Genomic DNA, 19852 nt, shown 5'->3' on the forward strand with positions numbered 1-19852 from the left:
TTGTGGTCTGCTGAACTGTACAGAGTGGACAAACGATATATACACATGCGCGAGGTAGCTGATGCATTTGCGAGGCGTAATGTGAGTGGCGTGATAGAGTCATGTTTTTCATTTCGTTTCGTGTAGAGCGTAGATGTAATGTGCGAACTGTCGGTTAGGTGGCGATTATGCGGTAAACATGAGTCGCAAGCGACTCGGACCCTTCTTCTTCTTCTCCTTGGGCCGCTTCTCCTTCTCAGAGACTTGTGAACCAGCCTTGGAAGGTGCCTTGCTGGGCGCTTTGCTTGGTGCACGACTAGGTGCATTTGACGGAGCCTTGGACGCAACCTTTGAGGGAGCCTTGGATCGCACGAAAAAGCCAGATGGAGCTTTAGATGCAGGAACCGGCTCGGTCTCTCTCCTAGGGCGACCACTGCGAGACTCAGCCGTGGTATGAGCACGCGAAGTGCGCGATCGGCGCGAGCGACGGGATGAGGCGACGGAACCATCGTCGTCAAATTTAAATCGGGGATCTCGTTGCGCGCGCGCGGTCGTCACATCAATGCCGGACATGGCTGCGGCTCGGGGGTGATGAACTCGCCATCGACAGAAGTGCCGACACTTTCGGCTTCAACGTCGGCCACCCCGCGCCGCCACATTTCGACTCGGCTCTCCGATTCCATGTTCAGTTCCATCATTTCTTCCATGCGGATGGACTCTTCTTCTTCTTCGCCTTTCTCTGCATTGGCGTTGCCCGACTGGATCTTCTTGATGATCTTGTAACCGCCGAACATGACCACAGTCACGCCAAGCCCGAGTCCGGCGGCAATAAGGAATTGCGGACTGGAGAGAAGGGCGAAGACGGTTGGCGCGGCAGCTTTGAATGCAGAAAGAGCTGCGGGAGCCATCTTGCTGGCCAGGTTACTGATTTCTGCCAAGGTGAGGGCGACGGCGGCCATGGCATCTGGGTTCTTTTGGAGGTGGGAGATGGTCGCGGTAGCACTGTGCTGTACACAGTGTGCTTCCTCGAGAAGCCACTGGGCACGGCTCACTAGGCCATCGAGCTGCTTCTGGTCGTCGACGTTAGGTTCCGGTGGGCTGTACCTCGACAGTGCAGCAGGATGAGCTTCACCATAGGCCAAGTCCATGTCGATATGGGCATCTGATTTCGATCGGGCTGTCATTGGACGAGCCGCGTCCCGAACGGTGAGTTCATGGTGTGTATGCCGGCGAGGGAGACGTTCGCTAGGTCGATAATGAGACTCGGGCCTTCCCGTGGCAGAATGCAAGTCCTGTTCATAGTGCGACCTGCTTTGGCCATGTTGGCTGCGACTGGAATGATGCCGTGACCTGCTGCGGTGACTACGCCGAGAGGCTATCGAAGGCGAGTCATCGATCTTGTAGGTCGCCAGAGCCTGGAGGGCCTGCTGCTCTGCAATCTTGGCATTTCGCTCCGAGTTGAAGTGGGCCTTGCGCTCTTTATAAGCGGCCTTGGCTTGGTTGAATACTCCAAATAGTTGTTTACTCTAAGTAGAGTGTTAGAAGAAGATAGGTACTTTCTGGTGGTTCGATAAGAGTGTGACGGGCGATTTGCATCTGGACTGGTGGGCCAAGAGAGAAGCTTACCGTGCTGACGACCTTACCGGACTTGTCAATCACGGCGATCGTCTGGCCGAGCGGTGCCATCACTAGCAATAGTCGTAGACGACTGTCGGTACAGAGAGATCACTCATCAGAGAGCTTGCGATCGACAGTAAAGGCGAGGAAGCGGTATAAAGCGCTTTTCAACAAGGTTCCGTCGGGGCGAAATTCCCGACAGGCAAGAATGTTTGACAGATGTATGAGGATATATGAGATCTGGGATATAAAGAGGGAAGACAAAGTAGGAGATAATTCAGGGGAGCAGCTGCAGCCACCGTATTAAAGAAATTTAAGTGACCGCGGGCTTTTTTTTTTAAAGAAAAAAAAAAGACCAGGGCCAGACAAGACCGAAAGCCCCAAGAGGATTAATTCGGGAAGTTTAACCACAGATAGCAAGATCAGCGGAAAAGTCCGATCGGAGTGGACGAAAAAAGGATGAAACACGAAGAGAAGCTCGAGTAATAATGGTGGTGGTTATAGGAAAAAGAAAGGTGATGCCACAAATCGAAGGAGGCTGGGGTCGATGGCATCAACGTGCAGGGGAAGTGCAGCAGTTGGGCACAGCAGCGAACGGAGGGGCGAGTCAGTGACAGGGTCTCGTAGGGCAGAGTCACAGTCTGGTACAGTACTGTAGACTGGTTGGGTTGATAGTGAAGCGAAGGCAGCAACAAATCAAGGCCCGGCGAGGAGCGATTGGAAGCTCACATCGATCAGGATTGGGCGCGAAAAAGTCAGAGAGTGACAAGAGTGACAGAGTTGATTATTGGTGTGTGGGGAAGAGGAGTTGACTTGGCCTCGGGTGATTAGCTGTAGCTTGGACTAGGGGAGTCTAGGAAGAATCCTATCGGAAGATGGTACATAGTACTCCGAAACAAGCTGACAGCTAACAGGTCAACAGGTCCCAGGTCAAAGCTACGGATGAGTCCAGCGGCTACTCCGATGGCTGAGGAACATAAATAGAATATTCATTGAAAAAGTAAAACTATACTCGACAGAGTATAGGTGAGCAGAGATTGATATGAAAGTGTAGTATTAATGGATATGAAGACGCTAGAAGAATGGGGCTAGAACCACTTATCCGTCCAACTAGTTCATGTAAAGACTGAAATGACTGGAGTGATATTGGCATTCAACTGTTTAGTCTCCCCACCACGAGTTTCCAACAAAGAAGCGGTGACCCCCGTGCTCTGATTGGTAGGCTTCAGTCACCGCCACTGTGGCTGGTGCCTAGACCGCTCGGGCGGTCGACAATTGGACGGGCAGAATGGAGCTATACTTAGCACCAGCCACACCAGCTGAACTCTCAACATTGTGGCGGTGCTATCATCAGCTGGACAGTACGACCCTGAGGAACAAGTACTTGTCGAGTACTCGTGACGGCATATAGGCACCACTATCTTTTGTTTGAAAGATTTTTCTCTGGAGAAAAAAAAAGAGAGATAGCCTACACTTTTACAGATTCCAATAAAGACCATGACGTTAGATGATGCCATCTCTGCTGTACTACTCTTTCTATCAAACATCTCTTCCCTTGGCATATACACATACAGGACACCTGCAGGCTGATGAGAGCCTGAAAGGTTGTCCCCAATAAACACCCAATGACGGCAGCTCCATGACAATATGAACAGGTGCTACAAGTTAGCCAGCTAGGTACTGACCACTATACTTCTACCACTATAGAAAAGCAGTACGTAATATGCCAACTGCTAATAGATCCTTGTAACAACCAGGGGGCGCACAACAGCCCCAGCTCGGTTCAGTCACTTCTCCTTATCTCCCCGACAGGCCCCTGTGTCTCATTGATCAATGATCATCCATCAATGTGTCGGTGTATCTGTCCTGTCTTGTCCTCTTCCCATAACCTCTATGACTGATCTTTCCATCTTTCCATCTTCCAATCTTTTAAACATTCAACATTCAACATTCAAATCCTCATATTTATCCTCAGTATCATTACTATTCTATTTTGTAGAACAGCAATGCCCTCACCTATATCTCTCTCATCTCCTTCTTCCTAACTTAAACCCCCATCCACGATGTCTATTATAAGCACCCATTATAGCCATCCACCAGTGGCCCGACTGCTCTGGGAACCAACGTGAGTGACACTCTCTCTTAACTTTTAACCAATCAATCACCTGACCACCGCTCCAACATGGCCGATCGGTTTCCTCATTCTCCAGCAGCAGCATCAAATGGGGAGATATGATCAGGCAGGGTGTATGCGACCGTATGCAATTGAAAGGCATATATCCCCCTGTTGTATACACTCAAGCAAGAACCAATATGGACATGATTGAAATCAACGCCCCCGATTTCGGAGACTGTTCCCTAGACAGATGGGAAGCTGATACGAATACACATGCTGACTTAAATTCCTTTACCCCCTTTTAGACATATCTACCGGTGGAATCATCAAAATCATGCCAGGGGTGGTGAGTCGAATACTTGATCGATGGTGCAATGTTTATTGTTTCTTATTTTTCGGGGGGAGGATTTGTTGGTTCTCCCGTTCCCGTTCCCGCACCGCCACTTCGATGATTCATTTCTGTTCCGCTGGGGAAACTCGGTTCCCTCACCACAATTCGCGGTCTCCATGCAATTGATCCAAGACGGGACTTGATAGAATCATTGCAAGTGCTTGGAGTGGGAATTGCATCTTCTATCTACTTTCTGCACACATTTTATTTCATCTTGTTTCCATTGAGAACCCCCCCCCTTTGGCTAACGGTTCTTCCCGCAATGGACACAGTGGACTCGGGGAGCACATCGGAGATCGATGACCAGTCCAAGACTTGGGGATCGGATGCTCGTACCATCGTCTCGCAAGGAGCTGATGATGCGAGCAGTGCTCATCCGCATAGTGACTGCGGCATTGGCCATCGTGTGTTGGCCAGCCGCTCCGTTTTGGCATTGGTCATTGACGAGGAGTGCGTCTTTGCGGGTTTGCAAGGCGGAGATATTGTGGTAAGTTGGATGTTCATTGATCCCTTGAATTCGAAAGATTTTCAATCTTTGATGATCTTGAATTCTGTCTTTGTGCATTTTGTCTGACTCATTGCCTAGGCCTGGTCTTTGGAGACTTATGATTTGATTCTCTCGGTGCATGCTCACGAAGAAAGTGTGCTGGGTCTTTATCTTTCTGATGACGGCAATCTTCTTTTCTCCAGTGGTGGTGACTCTGTAGTGAACGTAAGTAATTCATTCCCATGAAATGCAAGAACAAAACTGATGTCCTCGAATAGGTCTGGTCTACAAGAACCTTTGAGCGCCTTTACTCTATCTACTCCCACCATGACGTGGGTGATATTTTCTCCGTGGTCTATTCTTCAAGCAACCAAACTATCTACTGCGGTGCTCAGAACACCAGTATTCAAGTAAGAAGACTACCACCCATTCAATGTTTCCTAAATGTCTAACCTCTATTGTCAGTGGTGCAACTTGTCAGAGGAAGGCTCGCTGAACCAAACCTCCGCTGCTCATCCTTCTAAGCGGACTCATCGCTTTTTCGACTCGCGTGGTCCAGACGGAACCCGTGCTCCACGCTCATCAGACGGCGCCAACGCCGTTTCAGAAGGTGGTCGCGTGCTCACTTTCAAGCGCGATCACCACAAGCTTTTCGCCCACCATGGCTACGTCTACTCGATGCTTCTAGTCAAAGGTCTCATTGAATCTGCACCTTCTGAGGAGGCCTTGTTGACTGGTGCCGGAGATGGTGTCGTCAAGTTGTGGCGTCTGGGCCAGGAGCCCGGCTCCGCGCCAACGCAGATTGCTAAATTGCAGAACGGCGACTCGGTGCTTTCGATTGCCGTCGAGGGATCGCTGCTCTACTGTGGTCTGGCAGGTGGCGCTCTCAATATTTGGAATCTCGACTCTCAACAGCTTGTGAAGCGGATCGCCAGGCATACTGGTGATCTGTGGGCTGTGCACGTTATCCAGGGCGTTGCGATCTGTGGTGACTCAACGGGAACAGTCAAGGTATGAACCTATTGGTGAGCTTTATTGTCGGGGTGATTCCCGTTGCTGACCTGATTCCAGAAATTCAACTCTCGGTTTGAAGAAGTTGGTGGCTGGACCGCCCACCAGGGGACCATGCTTGCCTCTGCAGTTGGCCGGGTCAAGGACCGTCAGATCTATGCCACCGGTGGAAACGACAACAGTGTCGGGATTTGGGACTTGACGGAATTCTTCCTCGCCCAGGAAGAGCTACCGCCCATTAGCAATGGTAGCATTATTCATTCCCCTCTTTTGCACAGGACATCTCACTGACTGAATACTTACAGATGAAATGGTGAACAGTCTTGCCAAATTCGTCTCATTCAAGACCATCTCTGCAAGCCCAAAGTTCACAGGAGAATGCAATCAAGGTGCAGCATTCCTCCGTCGGCACTGCAACTATCTCGGCGCCAAGACAAAGTTGTTGACGACCGGTGAAGACACGAACCCCATTGTCTTTGCTCGGTTCAACGCGACATCAACCGAGAAGGTTGATAAGACAATTCTCTTCTATGGGCATTACGATGTTGTTGGGGCTGACACGAACCGTCCAAAATGGAACTCGGACCCCTACCAACTCACTTCGATCAACGGTTTCCTTTACGGTCGTGGTGTGTCGGATAACAAGGGTCCCATTTTGGCATCTCTGTATGCTGCAGCCGATCTTGCCCGCACCAAGTCTCTCCGCTGCAACGTCGTATTCCTCATCGAGGGTGAAGAAGAGTCTGGCTCGCAGGGCTTCCACCAGACAGTGCGGGAACACAAGGCCCAGATCGGACCCGTGGACTGGATTCTGCTGGCTAACAGTTACTGGCTGGACGATTACAATCCCTGCCTTACTTATGGACTACGCGGTGTGGTACATGCCAATCTAGTCGTGACGAGTGACCACCCTGATCTTCACAGTGGTATCGACGGCAGTGCCTTGCTCGACGAGCCTGTCAAGGATCTTTCAATCCTCGTTTCGACCTTGGTCGGGCGCAAGGGCAAAATCAACCTCCCTGGCTTCCACGACCCGGTTCGGCCCTTGACCGAGGCCGAGCAGAAACGCTTTGAGGCCATCTCCGATGTTCTGCTCCCCCAGCACCCCGAGATCCCCGACAGCCAAGCTTTGATCAAATCGCTCATGTACCGCTGGCGTGAGCCTTCCCTCACGGTGCACTCGATGGAAGTCCCCGGTAGCAAGAGCGGCACCACGACCATCGCCCGTAAAGCCAAAGCGAGCCTGTCAATCCGTATCGTGCCCGACCAACAAGCAGATGAGGTCGCCGCCAACCTGACAGCCTTTGCGCAAGAGCAATTCGACCTTCTCGACTCGCAGAACGAACTTACCGTTGAGATCACTGGCAAGTCTGACGCCTGGCTAGGAGACCCAGACAACGAGATCTTTGCCACGCTCTCCGAAGCTATCACCGCCGCTTGGACACCCGATCAGCAAACATCGAAACACCAGTACCCCGTCCCGAAACTGACTCCCGGCCGCGCAACCCCAAACCCCAAACCCACCGGCCCAGCAAGTCAACTTCTCCGCAAGGACTCCTCCGACAGCCTCGCCTCGCATGTCGACCGTGTAATTACATCGACTACAACTTCCTCCGGCAAAGCCGCCGCTCGCAAGCGCTCAACGCAAGGCACAGCCCCAGTTCCCACATCCAACACCCTCGCCAAATCGGCCTCCACTCCCTCCCTTGATTCCAGCTCACTTCCAATCCGAGCCAAGTCAGACTCGGAAACCGAGTCAGACTCACCCTCTCCATCGCCCTCAGCCACCAAACAAGAAACCCAAGCTACGTCTACGTCCTCAGCTGCCACCACCGTGAAACCCATCTTCATCCGCGAGGGTGGCTCTATCCCAACCATCCGATTCCTGGAGAAAGAGTTCTCAGCGCCAGCGGCAAATCTGCCCTGTGGACAGGCTAGCGATAACGCGCATTTGGATAATGAGCGCATGCGTGTGGAGAATTTGTACAAGAGTCGGGAGATTTTCCGGTATGTTTTCGCGCATTTGGTTGATAAGACATGATCTTCATACAGAAGAGAGGGGTAATAAGCACTGAGGAGAGACAAAATGAAACTCAATAGGGATCTGTTTTGGCATTTGCGTGGTGCTCGGGTATTTTTTGTGCTTTGTTTCGTGTTTCGTGCTTGGCTTTGGACTTGCATGTCCCTTGTGTAAAGTATCGCTTATTGAATTGCATACATTTGATATATCTCCGTTAAGACTTACATAATAATTCTATTACTGTATTGTGTTGGAAATATTGAGTCTTTTGGGTTCTAGATTTCATGCTCAATTATGACCGTAAGATCCGGTCCTTCTCTTACGCATCCAGGCATGAGGGACATTATTTCCTTCCTTGCTACGACTTACTCTCCTGCTTGTTGCATAGCCATCCGAGCGCAAGTGTAGATGAAGCTGTCATGTTCAAACACAACAACAGCATTCTTCAGAAAATCATACGATCAGGAGACGAAAACGAGAATTTGATGCCTCACAGGGTACCTTTGGCAGCGCGACACACCAAATTTTGACAGCTCGTGCGATAAACATCACCTCCCTACTGACACTGTCGATCATTCAGACTCGAGCAGCAAGCCTAGACCCGATGATTTGGAAGAATGCAACCCTCGACCATTGTTAATTGCTTGTTCCTTCAGGCTCGGGTGGAGTCACCCGTGATCCCCAAAGATCCAAAAGTACACAACATCCCCATTCGTCTATTCCTCGAATGGTCAATTCGATCGCAAATCGATCGGACCTATCAAAGCTCAAGAATCGAATTTTCAGGGGTCCTGCAATATGCAACTTCGGCACACCGCGACACTTTCCCCGCGGGTGGTCCCTCTTTGACAGTTGATCTGTCGAATGCACGGACAATACTTACCCACTCACCCACTGAAGCTGCTGAACAATTGTACCAGAGCGCCACCAACGACGCCCAACCAAGTTAAAGCTGTTGCAAAAGTTCCAATGTAACGAGGAAATAATGGCTTTATTGGGCTTGAGTGTTGGTCAATGCAGAATAGTGCTGGAATTGGAAATGACTGACGTGTGAAAACTTGGATATTATTATTGTTATTTTTGTTCCATCCCCATTCATGAGTCCATCCCTCTTCCCCCGGTTTCATCATCGTGCTCGCTTGCGCTTGTTGTGAAGAGTCGGAATACGACCTGCGATAGCTCACAACGGTTTTTATTGGGGATACATCATTGCTGCTTTTGAGAGGTTCTTTTGACATCTTCGTTATGTATTTGTAGCCTGGTCAGGCCCTTTTTTGATCTCATGAATTGCTGGTAACTGGCGATTCTAAGCACCTTTGTGTAAAATCTTGCCTAAAACACTCCATATCATTCTTGAAAATGTTGGCTGGCAAAGGTGTTCGTGCTGTTGCGGTGATGTGGGTAATGACCTTCATGTCACTCATTCTCGTTCCACTTCGACTCTATACGCGAGTCTACATCGTCAAGGCACTTGGCTTGGATGACCATGTGTTCAATCTAGCATGGGTAAGTTGATATTGACAAATTCTTCTCGAAGGGTCATATATTACCTGCAAAGAAGGCTCACATCCATGCCAATAGGTGTTTTTACTGCTGTACACCATCTTCATGACAATATCAGGCATATATGGATTTGGTCAACCCATAACCTCCCTCGAGATGGATCTGGCTGTCAAGGCCGTTTACTTCGAGATGGTTGGACAGACTTTTGCTGTGCTGGGCATGGCTATTGCAAAGCTTTCTCTGGGAATATTTCTGCTTCGCATTGTGGTCAAGCAGTGGCATCGGATTTCCATTTGGATTTCCATGGTCAGTCTTGCCGTTGTGTCGGTATTGACTGCAATTCTGTTTTGGATCCAGAAACTTCCTTCCGAGTCTATCTATGATCCTCGGGTTCAAGGACGCCTTGTTGTTACCGTGACGCCTTTTTCTATTTTGCTTGGATGTATGGTCCCCTCTTCCAGTCTCGCAGGATAATATCTACTCTGTTGAGTCGAGTTGATCTAACCTCATTTCACCAGCGTGGTGTGCCGCCGTGGACTTTTACTTTGCACTGCTTCCATGGATCTTCATCTGGAAGCTGAACATGAAGTTCAAGGAGAAGATGTCGATTGCAATCAGTTTAAGTCTGGGGTTTATGTACGTATTTGATTCCATGATTTCCGTCGCCATGAAACTGATCCCATTCTATAGAGCCTGCGCCTGTGGAATCATTCGAACCATCGACCTAGGCGGACTGTCCAGCTCAAACTATACGGGTAAACCACCACTCCATTTACATGATGTTACATAAAACCCACTGACCTTCTCCGGTGAACTCAGAGGACACCGTCGACTTGATCATTTGGTCAGCAGTCGAGCTCGCCGTCACCCTAATCTGTGTTGGCATCCCCACCGTCCGCCCCCTCTATCGTGTCATCGTCCATGGATCAAACCTTGAGGACTCAGAGGGCGGATACATCAAGCACAATAACTCTGATCAGACATCACACATTCAGATGCAAAATATGGCCAAGAATAACACCGCATTCAGGGCTAAAGAGGAGGGGACTACCGAGTTGTATATCTCTCGCAATAACCACAGTGACGAGGAGATACTTGTTGGGCAACATGGCAAGAATGGGAGAGGGATTCGTATTAGGGAAGAGGTACGGGTGGAAACGAATTATTGATACGGTATGTTCATGTTTATCTTGCGGGTTCTTGGGGTATTGTTCTATCAGTCAGGTACTGTGCTTCAAACGAGAAGGGAATTTCTGTCACAGAAAGCAGATCACCTATGAAAAGTTTAGTTATTTTAGTTCTCTCATGTCGAAACTCAGAGCAGACGGGCTGGAGCTGTAGAATAATAAAAATGCACACCTCGCGAGGACACAATTAACTCTTGATGGACGACTCTTCGTGGAATACCATAAATTTGAAGCCCCGACAAATCTTTAAAATAATTCCGCCAGCCACAGGTTAAATATAACCAAGAAATGATATCAAAGCCATCAGGAAAGACAACTCGAAAGACAACTCGAAAGACAACTCGAAAGACAACTCGAAAGACAACTCGAAAGACAACTCGAAAGACAACTCGAAAGACAACTCGAAAGACAACTCGAAAGACAACTCGAAAGACAACTCGAAAGACAACTCGAAAGACAACTCGAAAGACAACTCGAAAGACAACTCGAAAGACAACTCGAAAGACAACTCGAAAGACAACTCGAAAGACAACTCGAAAGAGGACTGGAAAGAATACTATAATTTCATCAGCAAAGAAAAGAGGCTAAATTATATCCCGTTGGACTGTCTCTGGTCTGTAGATCCAGACTTTTAAGCTTTCTATAGACCATGAAAAGCCCTCGCAAAGAGAAAGCAAAATTGACAGATCGTACTGCATACTACATATCTCTGAAGTTCCCTCGAAAGGCAGCAGGTTCAGAGATGAATCGTTCCTTCTGAACTAAAGAATGGCAGGTATTCTTCCAGCTGGAAGTGCGAACATCCTATATTGCGGCAATCAGCGTTGGAACTGGGCAAATTAGCCCTGGGAAGCCACTGTTGCAAAAGCCCAAAGAAGTGGTGACTCGTCCCTCCATCCAGATGACTGGAACTAAACCAAAAGCAATGTTAGTCGAGGATTTCACTTATAAGTGGAAGCAAGTAAGCCCATACCAATTTCTTTGACTTTTTCCCAACCCTATTTTCATAGTCATGACACCGGGAATGCCAGAAATATCCGCCCGCTTATATCCCCACTCAAGAGCCTGATTCACGCGAAATGCCACTAAATCAGAGTCATCCACCGATTCAGGTTCTCTCCAAATATGAGTGATATACTTCTTGCATCTTGTGAAGTTGTCAGTCTTGTGGTCCAGAGGAATCAGGTCCACGTGTGGGCATGCGAAGACAGGACCGGCCGTGAGGGTAGAATCGACCGAGGACAATCGCAAAGAATACCATGCATCTACCATCAAGCTGCCCGAAAAACTGACATAAATTTCCGTCCCTAATCGGACTTCACGGCCATCTTTCGAGTAAAATGGACAGCGATCTTCAAGGAATGGCTCCCCATCAAGCAAAAGCCTATAACAGCCATATCGGCCATCAAGATCTCTGTCATCAGACTGCAGAAAATTGATAAGATTTCTCCGATCTCGAAGAGTCAGAGGAGAACATGGACAAATTTCTACTACTCCGTCGTATTCCGTGCAACGCCTCTCCAGGGCAGATGTCCGAAGTGCGTCTTTCATGAACTTCTTCCGTGGTTTGAGCAATAGACATTCCGCACACTACGCCCACCGGGAATTATCCAGTCGAGTGAGTAGTTTAACTCGTGTCTTATGGTTGCTGCGCACGTACGAGAGAGGAAGGTGTAGTTTCGTTGATTTTGGAGGAAGAGACGAACGGTGTTTGGCGGATGGTTGATATCGGGAAAAGATGCTCTTGCAGGTGAGAGCTAAACAAACTTGACCGACCAGTGGAAGATACTGATTGATACGGGCCAAAAGGCTATCCTCTAGCGAAAGAATTGTGATGCGCTCATTTCCGGTAATTCGAAGAAGCAGAGGGCCGATGACGGGTAGGGTGCTGCACATATTCCGGGCTATGCGCCGTCTTCTCCGAACGGATCTCTTTATCTTTGCCTTAGGATGTGCGCCATTTCGTTTCTTACTGGCTTTTTGGCTTGAAACCAACTCTTCGTGTTGGATAAGGCTATACTTTTCCTCATGGTCATCGAAGGCACGGTTGTAATGACGAGCCAGGCCACCGAAGAACATTCGACAGCGTGGCATTTGGGGGAAGTCTTGATTTGTAGTCTGGATTGGAAAATCTGTTGGCGAGGCGTGAGCACAGGTGGTGGGTTTGAAATTTCAGATCTATTAGAAATTCATTTTCTAGTCTATGACGTTAGGAGCAGCTCATCTGCGATTTAGCTGTTCATAACGGACACCCCCGTGTTCACTCAGCTCAAAGGACTAAGGGATCCGTGGATGTCGCCCACGCTAAGGAAGTATACAAAAGATGAAGAGTAGGTATGACGCAAGAATTGATGAATTTAGCATACCCACACCGAGGAGATAACAAATACGGATGCCTTGTAATCTTGCGAAGGCTGAGGATGCCCTAAATTATAACAAGCCGAAGCGTGTAGGCAAGACCGTCTTTCCAGATATCTACGGTACCGGCCGGTATTGGCATCGCCTTCCATATCGGCAGACATAGAGACACTCTTTCAGACCCTAGTTACAGTGATAGTTCAAAAGTTTGAGTCTAGAGACCAGAGAAACCACCTAATAGACATGCTTGCACTTCTTGGTTTTTTGAAAGATCTTTCTAAAGGTCATTTCAATCGGCTTTCTTGATCGCTTGGGTATCATCTTTGAGCCTATCCAATTTGTGACTGACAAAATAATTCTGAATATTGGCCATGGTTTCAAACTCGTGCAATCCCACTGTACATGATACGCATGGCTACTTCCGTATTCAAAGGCTTATTCCAAGTCTCCCGACAATTGGAAAGAAAGTTCATGTCCTCAGTACAGTATCAAACAATTCTTTCCACAGTTCATCCATATAGAACAGAGCCGAAATATGACCCCCAGGCAATAATTTCAGCCTCACAGACCTATAATTCTGCACAAGCCAGTCGTTACTCGTTCCACCGAGATCGTCAGCGCTTGAGCCGACAACGAGTACAGGTTTCGACACATGCTCATCATCAAGCTTTTCGGGCTCAAATCCCCAATCTGAATGCAACACATCCGCTACCTCCATGAATCCATCCCAGTTTTTGTTGGATTTGAGAGTATCACGAGCCATTTGTGTGATGAACGTATCCTCGCTCAAGTCGTTTATGTCGAGCCACTGCTTGAATTTAGATCTTTCACCGTCGTCCATCTTACTGAAGATCTGTTGACGTAGAAACGCTTCAGCGCCATCTTGAGTACCCATGCGCGACCCAATAATACCCCGAAATAACCACTGTAAAAGATGGAAAGGGAGGAGTTGCGTGGGCGGACCAAACGAAAACCAATTCTGCCAACTGAGTGTTTTCGCATAACCTTTGTGGTATTTCAGCGGAGAGAAGCCAGCAATCAACAGGCAGCCTGCGATCTTGCGTCCGGCGGGGAATAGCTCATAGGAAGCTCCATATAGCATCTGTGCGGGGACAGTGCCGTAAGATCCGCCGGATAGATAGAGAGTATCAAACTCATTTGTCGGGTAGAGGTAGGAGAGGAGCGCAGTTATGTCTTTGGCGAGTGAGACTTGGTAGGGCACTGATTTGTCGCGGGTGCTGGTATTTCCCATTCCTGGGAGGGTCGGCGCGATGAAATGTGCTTGGAGCTCGCGGCATGTTTCAGGGACTCGCGGTGCGCGTCCGATGCCAAAGAGGCCAGGGAAGAATATAATCACTGTCCGAGATGTGGGAGGTCCGTTGTGGGCATAGGCTAGTTGTCTGTAGTTTGGCAGAGGAAGAATATGCTCTTCCTCTCCGGAAGTCCTGTCATAAAGATCGTTTGCTGCCATTACATCTGCATCAAAATGAAAATTGTAGAGGTTCGAATTGATCATGATGCGTATTTATCTCCGGGGAGCGGAATGTGGCTGCTGCCTAGATGGAAGCTCGTGTTGAAGCGGTTTCCAAATAAATGTGGCTGGTTCTTTAGGCACCCAGAAAACTACAATCGAAAGCGAAAATGGTAGCTAAAGCATCGATAGTATACTGTATTTCAATGTTTCCCGGAATAGGAAGGCAATAACGGTCGCCACTATAAGGTTGATGCAGACCTCCAGCTGTAGAACGGGCAGACCTCAACAAAAATGTCCAATCAACAAAAATATGTCTTAGAGCTCAAAGCTTTTGGATAACATTATAACATCAAAGCTCGAGAAATAAGGAATGCGATATAAATGCATCGAATCCGGGCAGGGCTGTAGGAGTGGTATCAAAAATATATCCCAATATGGACGCCCAGTCTTCGTCTTTATGAATGTACCCTCATCTATACTTAGATCTCATAACTATTAAACTCATTAGCATCCACAACCGCAATATCATCTCTTTCCCGAAACTGAACTTACCTCCAAGCGTGCGGCTCATCACCATACTGGATACCCTCAATCCAGTTCTTCATCTGGAGAGCAATCTCACCAGCCTCCTCATCCTTCTTCAGACCGCAGTCCACGAGCTTACCGCGGTAGCTGATGCTGCGCACAGGGCTGACGATGGCTGCGGTGCCAGCACCGAAGACCTCAATCAGACGACCCTCCTCAGCGGCCTGGGCGACATCAGCCATGCGGATCTTGCGCTCGGAGATCTCCCAACCCTTAGGTGCGAGACGCTCCCGAGCAAGGGCGAGGACAGAGTCACGGGTAACACCCTCCAGAATGGTACCGTCAAGAGGAGCAGTGATCAGCTCGTTCTTGCCAGTCTCCTTGTTCTTGATGGCAATGAAGAGGTTCATGGTGCCGACCTCGGTAACATACTCCTCCTCGCCGAAGAGCCACAGGTTCTGCTGGAAGCCACGAGAGGCAGCCTCGAGCTGAGGCAGGATGCAAGGAGCATAGTTGGCGCCGAGCTTCTTGTCACCAACACCACCGGGCCAGGCACGAACGGCGTAATCAGTGGCCTCGAGGGAGATGGCCTTGAAACCAGTGGGGTAGTAAGGGCCCACGGGGCTAGCAATGACGAACAGAAGGGCAGATCCTGGTGGACCAACGCCCAGAGTCTTCTGAGTACCGATCATAGTAGGGCGCAGGTACAAAGAGTAGCCACGAGCACTGTCATATCACAATTAGCCTTGAATGGTCCTAAATCAGAAAGCCCAAGACATTGCTCACTCTGGAATGAAACGATCGTCTAACTTCACAAACTCTCCGATCAGCTTGGTCAGGGCCTCGCCATCGAAAGTCGGGAGAGCAATGCGCGCAGAAGACTTGTTCAGGCGTTCCATGTTCTTGTTGGGACGGAACAACCGGATTCCTCCATTCTTATCCTTGTATGCCTTCATTCCCTCGAAACATTCGAAAGCGTAGTGGAAGACGCATGTGGAGGGGTCCAGGCTGAGGTTCTGGTAGGGGACGATCTGAGGAGAGTGCCAGCCATCAGCAGCGGTCCACTCGACGGTGAGCATATGATCTGAATTGCGACTCAATTAGCGATCGGGCGTGGATGGCATTGAAGGATAGAGCCCTACCGGTGAAGGTCTTGCCAAAGACCAGGTCCTTGGGAGGAGTCAGCTCCTTAGGAGTTGTGGTCTTGGTGATGGACAGCTTGGAGGCATCCAGGGCAGCAAGCTGAGACGCGGCCGAAGCTGTCACGCCGAAGTTTCTTTGCCATAACCTCTGGGATGCGAGGGTCTGTGAGGCCAGGCGAGGGGTCGCAAGGCCAGTCAACGCCTTCCGGCGAGTCAATTGCTGAAGAGACTTCATTGCTGGATGTAGAGTGTCGGCTCAGGTGATTTGAGGGGGATGATAAGAGCGACACTGACGGATTTTAAATGCGCGATGACTACTCCGCACGGCACTTTTTGCGGAGGACAGGCACAACTCCCCGGTACGCCCTACAGCGAGTTTCCGCTTCACCGCCCGGCCTTTGAAGGTGGCTGAGGCTGATAAGTGATGACTCAGATGCGCCGTGCATCCGACTGCACCAATCAGAAGCCTTCAATTGGTCGGCCCCGCCGATTTCGGACCCATGAGTGGCCTGAACTTTCAGTCCGCAATCAAATCCGCCGACGCAAACCGCCGGATCACCTGACCGGAATTGGTTAGTCACTGCTCATCGGTCGCGTTTTAGGCAGTTGAAGTTCTTTAGGCACTTGAACAGCTGGCGATGACAACACGTGACCCCGCCGCGATAGGAACATTGTTATCGCAGCCCCGTTGGAGCTTCGAGGTAATCAGAGGCGCCATTGTCCCGCGGTCGCCCATTGAACTGCTTGCTGCAAGCTGCAGAGCTTCAATTGACGCCAGATAGGATCATTCTCTCTTGGACTACATCATACATAGGCATAGACCGAGTCATGCCTTGCGCCGCGACTCGACCAATCATCGCATTGTGAATCGCTTCAACGTTGCCCGACGCAGCTCAGTCTTAGATGACTGCCACTCCTTTGGCCCATTTACGCCAAATATGTTCTCCAACGCGCTGAAATCGTTCAGCTCCAACATCTCCGCGAATTACCAGATCTCTCCACATCCCACCGTCTACTCGGGCCCCTGGAAAATCCATGATGCAAAGAAAAAGTCCACGGGCACCGAGGCATCCGTGTTCATCTTCGATCGCAAGGTTCTGGAGCCGCGGTCCGGCGGATTTGGGCGCTCCGGGTCGTCTTCGAAGAAGCTACAGGACGATGTGATTGAGCGATTAAAACGGGAAGCCGGCAACCTGGCCCGTCTAAGACACCCGTCCATTTTACAGGTGCTGGAACCGGTGGAAGAGACGCGCAATGGTGGTCTGATGTTCGCAACAGAGCATTTGACCGCTTCTTTATCAGGACTACTTCTGGATAAAAATGAGCAAGAGGGCGCGTCGGGTTCGGGTTCGCGACCCAGTCGCTACATGGTCCAAGAGGCCGATGGTACCAGAAGACGGCGGGACCTGGAAATCGACGAGTTGGAAATTCAAAAAGGATTGCTACAGGTTGCAAAGGGTTTGGAATTCCTCCATGAATCTGCGGGCTTAGTGCATGGTAATTTGAATCCCGACGCCATCTATATCAACTCCAAGTCCGATTGGAAGATCTCCGGCCTCGGTTTTGCTGGTCCTCCTGATTCCTCGGAGACCAAGTCAACGCTCCCTCCGTTGGCTGTCTCCGAGGTCCTTTATCAGGACCCCAGACTGCCCGCTTCCGTACAACTGAACATGGATTACACCTCCCCGGACTTTGCTTTGGACTCCAACGTGTCATCTGCTGCGGATCTCTTTTCCCTGGGTCTGATAATCATTGCTCTCTATAATTCCCCGCATGTCTCTCCTCTTCAAACCCATGCCAACTTGACGACATACAAGAAGCTATTGAGCTCTCCATCGACCACTCCCTCTCAGAGCAACAACTACCTCTGCTCTCAAACCATCCCTCGTGATGTTTTGTCTCATGTCTTGCCCCGTTTAATTACCCGACGACCCGCGCAGCGCATGAATGCTCGGGAGTTCCAGCAGTCTCAGTACTTTGATAATGTTTTGGTGTCCACCATTCGATTTCTGGAGTCTTTACCGACTAAGAATGCGAATGAGAAATCTCAATTCCTTCGCGGGCTCCAGCGTGTTCTTCCAGACTTTCCGGCATCGGTGTTGGAAAAAAAGCTCTTGGGGGCCCTGCTGGACGAAATGAAAGACCGTGAACTTCTCCCACTTATTCTACAGAACGTCTTTGGAATTCTGCAACGTATTCCAAATGGGCGTCGTGCCTTGCCCGAGAAGATTATCCCCCGCCTCAAAGAGGTATTTGGAATGGGACCGGGCAAACAAGGATCTCAAGAACGGGATTCTAAGAAAGATGCAGGTCTCATGGTCGTATTGGATAATATGAAGCTCATTGCCGACAACTGTTCAGGCGTAGAGTTTAAAGATGGTAAGATATCGAGAAGGAATTCGTCTAAACATTGCTAATTTGTATTCCCTAGACATACTCCCTTTGATTCGCCTGGGCATGGACTCACCCACTCATTCCTTGGTTGATGCATCTCTTAAATGCCTTCCGATCATGCTTCCGGTGCTTGACTTTAGCACTGTAAAAAACGAAGTATTCCCGCCTATTGCTGCTACGTTTAGTCGCACTAGCAGCCTTGCTATCAAAGTTCGTGGGCTGGAGGCTTTCAGTATCCTCTGTGGTGGCTCTCCAAACGAGTCCGGTGGACTGGACGATGACCTCAACGGTACTGTTCAACCCAAACAACCCACCAAGTCATCCATTCTAGACAAGTATACTATTCAAGAGAAGGTTGTGCCGTCTCTCAAGGCCATCAAAACAAAGGAGCCTTCAGTCATGATGGCAGCCATGAAGGTTTTCCGACAAGTTGGAAAGGTTGCAGACACAGACTTCCTCGCCCTCGAAGTCTTGCCTGTTCTTTGGGGCTTCAGTCTCGGCCCCTTGTTGAACCTCCAGCAATTCAATGAGTTTATGACTCTGATCAAATCTCTCTCTGCCAAAATCGAAAAGGAGCAGACACGGAAGCTACAAGAGCTTTCCTCCGGTGGAGACTCGGGCGGATTTCAAACTGCCGCCAACAGCTTCACGCCATCAGCCATCGATCCAACTTCGCCTGATACGGACGGTGCCAGAAACAACTTTGAGCGTCTTGTGCTTGGAAAGAATGCTGCGTCCGCTAATGGCAAAGATGTTGATCTTTGGGGTGGCATGGATGCCGAGCCCGTTGCACCACAAGGGCCGACACCCGCTCTTTCATGGTCTATGAACAATGCCACTGGATCCAGTCAATTGTCATCTGGCCAACTCGGTTTCCGATCTATTACACCAGATCAAAAACTCGGCTCCTTCCCATCTCTGGAGCCTGCACGACAAACGTCTCCTGCAGTTCCATCATTCCCAACTATGCAGCCATCTTCTCCGACCTGGGGTGCTCAGCCCCAGGGAGCAAACAGACTGAGCCCATCTATGGCATCGCTGTCTGGCTTAGCTGCCAATGGTTCCCTGTCAAGACCAACATCATTGTCGCAGCAGGCTTCCAACTATTCCGCTTTCTCTATCCCGCCTCCACCAAGTGGTATGGGTGCGACCAATGCCATGAGATCACCATCGCTGAACATGAACACGACACCCGCGCCATTCGCAAGCCAACCCCAACCCCAATCCCAGCCCCAGCCCCAGGTGCCTCAAAAACAAGGATTAGCTAAGTATGAGAGTTTGTTGTAAAGAAGGGTGGTCTCGTGCTTGTTTTTTGACGAATACCCGATGTGGCTACTTCTTGATTATACCCCCACTTTGTGCAATTTGCTTGCGAAGACGAGTATATAGAAACATCTCGAAATGAAGCAGCATAGCATTTTCTGTTCCAAGACAACTCACTCCTTGTAAACACTTTGACGGTAATCCTTAGTGTAACTCAATTGTGTGCGACCGAACCAACCCGCTTGCAACTTGTAGCGGCTGCCCAAGCCAAGCGATATGGAGCTAGTGGAGCAATGGCCTGGCCGCGTAGCGTCGGCTGGCGGGCGGAGCCTTTAATGATTGGCAAACCCAGGCCCGTTCTCGATGTCGATGTCATAGTCATAGG

The 19852-nt window shown here is 49.6% G+C and overlaps 6 protein-coding genes across 6 annotated transcripts; 3 read left to right on the forward strand and 3 right to left on the reverse strand.

Annotated features, from left to right (window-relative positions):
* Nucleotides 1-165: 165 nt before the first annotated feature.
* On the reverse strand, nt 166-2381 carry N7473_003130 (uncharacterized protein; the record flags this gene model as incomplete). The annotated part of the gene is given in 3 exon segments (XM_057149070.1): nt 166-600; nt 615-1505; nt 1606-2381. 3 exon segments carry the CDS (start codon nt 1663-1665, stop codon nt 166-168), a joined length of 1386 nt encoding a protein of 461 aa, XP_057012724.1. The 5' UTR covers nt 1666-2381.
* Nucleotides 2382-4211: 1830 nt separating this feature from the next.
* On the forward strand, nt 4212-7841 carry N7473_003131 (glutamine amidotransferase subunit DUG2). Its single transcript, XM_057149071.1, has 6 exons — nt 4212-4590; nt 4690-4815; nt 4869-5000; nt 5056-5601; nt 5662-5848; nt 5907-7841. The coding sequence occupies exons 1-6, from the start codon at nt 4366-4368 to the stop codon at nt 7640-7642; spliced, it is 2952 nt and encodes a 983-aa protein (XP_057012725.1). The 5' UTR covers nt 4212-4365; the 3' UTR covers nt 7643-7841.
* A 1139-nt stretch (nt 7842-8980) lies between these two features.
* On the forward strand, nt 8981-10293 carry N7473_003132 (uncharacterized protein; the record flags this gene model as incomplete). Its single annotated transcript, XM_057149072.1, has 5 exons — nt 8981-9127; nt 9203-9566; nt 9643-9760; nt 9815-9879; nt 9944-10293. 5 exons carry the CDS (start codon nt 8981-8983, stop codon nt 10291-10293), a joined length of 1044 nt encoding a protein of 347 aa, XP_057012726.1.
* A 2845-nt stretch (nt 10294-13138) lies between these two features.
* Nucleotides 13139-14185, reverse strand: N7473_003133 (alpha/beta fold hydrolase; the record flags this gene model as incomplete). Its single annotated transcript, XM_057149073.1, has 1 exon — nt 13139-14185. One exon carries the CDS (start codon nt 14183-14185, stop codon nt 13139-13141), a length of 1047 nt encoding a protein of 348 aa, XP_057012727.1.
* A 437-nt stretch (nt 14186-14622) lies between these two features.
* On the reverse strand, nt 14623-16045 carry N7473_003134 (branched-chain amino acid aminotransferase, cytosolic; the record flags this gene model as incomplete). Its single annotated transcript, XM_057149074.1, has 4 exons — nt 14623-14635; nt 14696-15394; nt 15455-15752; nt 15811-16045. The coding sequence occupies 4 exons, from the start codon at nt 16043-16045 to the stop codon at nt 14623-14625; spliced, it is 1245 nt and encodes a 414-aa protein (XP_057012728.1).
* A 703-nt stretch (nt 16046-16748) lies between these two features.
* N7473_003135 (putative protein kinase Scy1) lies at nt 16749-19491 on the forward strand (the record flags this gene model as incomplete). Its single annotated transcript, XM_057149075.1, has 2 exons — nt 16749-18189; nt 18242-19491. The coding sequence occupies 2 exons, from the start codon at nt 16749-16751 to the stop codon at nt 19489-19491; spliced, it is 2691 nt and encodes an 896-aa protein (XP_057012729.1).
* Between the last annotated feature and the right edge of the window lie 361 nt (nt 19492-19852).

Source organism: Penicillium subrubescens (genome assembly GCF_028828155.1).
Source record: "Penicillium subrubescens strain IBT 31985 chromosome Unknown utg000002l_segment0_segment0, whole genome shotgun sequence".
Classification (NCBI taxonomy): Eukaryota; Fungi; Ascomycota; class Eurotiomycetes; order Eurotiales; family Aspergillaceae; genus Penicillium; species Penicillium subrubescens.

Coding starts and splice junctions, on each gene's coding strand:
- N7473_003131 (XM_057149071.1), top strand. CDS start 4,366: ATGGACACAGTGGACTCGGGGAGCACATCGGAGATCGATGACCAGTCC. Junction 5,602..5,661: donor ACTCAACGGGAACAGTCAAG/GTATGAACCTAT, acceptor ACCTGATTCCAG/AAATTCAACTCTCGGTTTGA. Junction 5,849..5,906: donor GCTACCGCCCATTAGCAATG/GTAGCATTATTC, acceptor GAATACTTACAG/ATGAAATGGTGAACAGTCTT.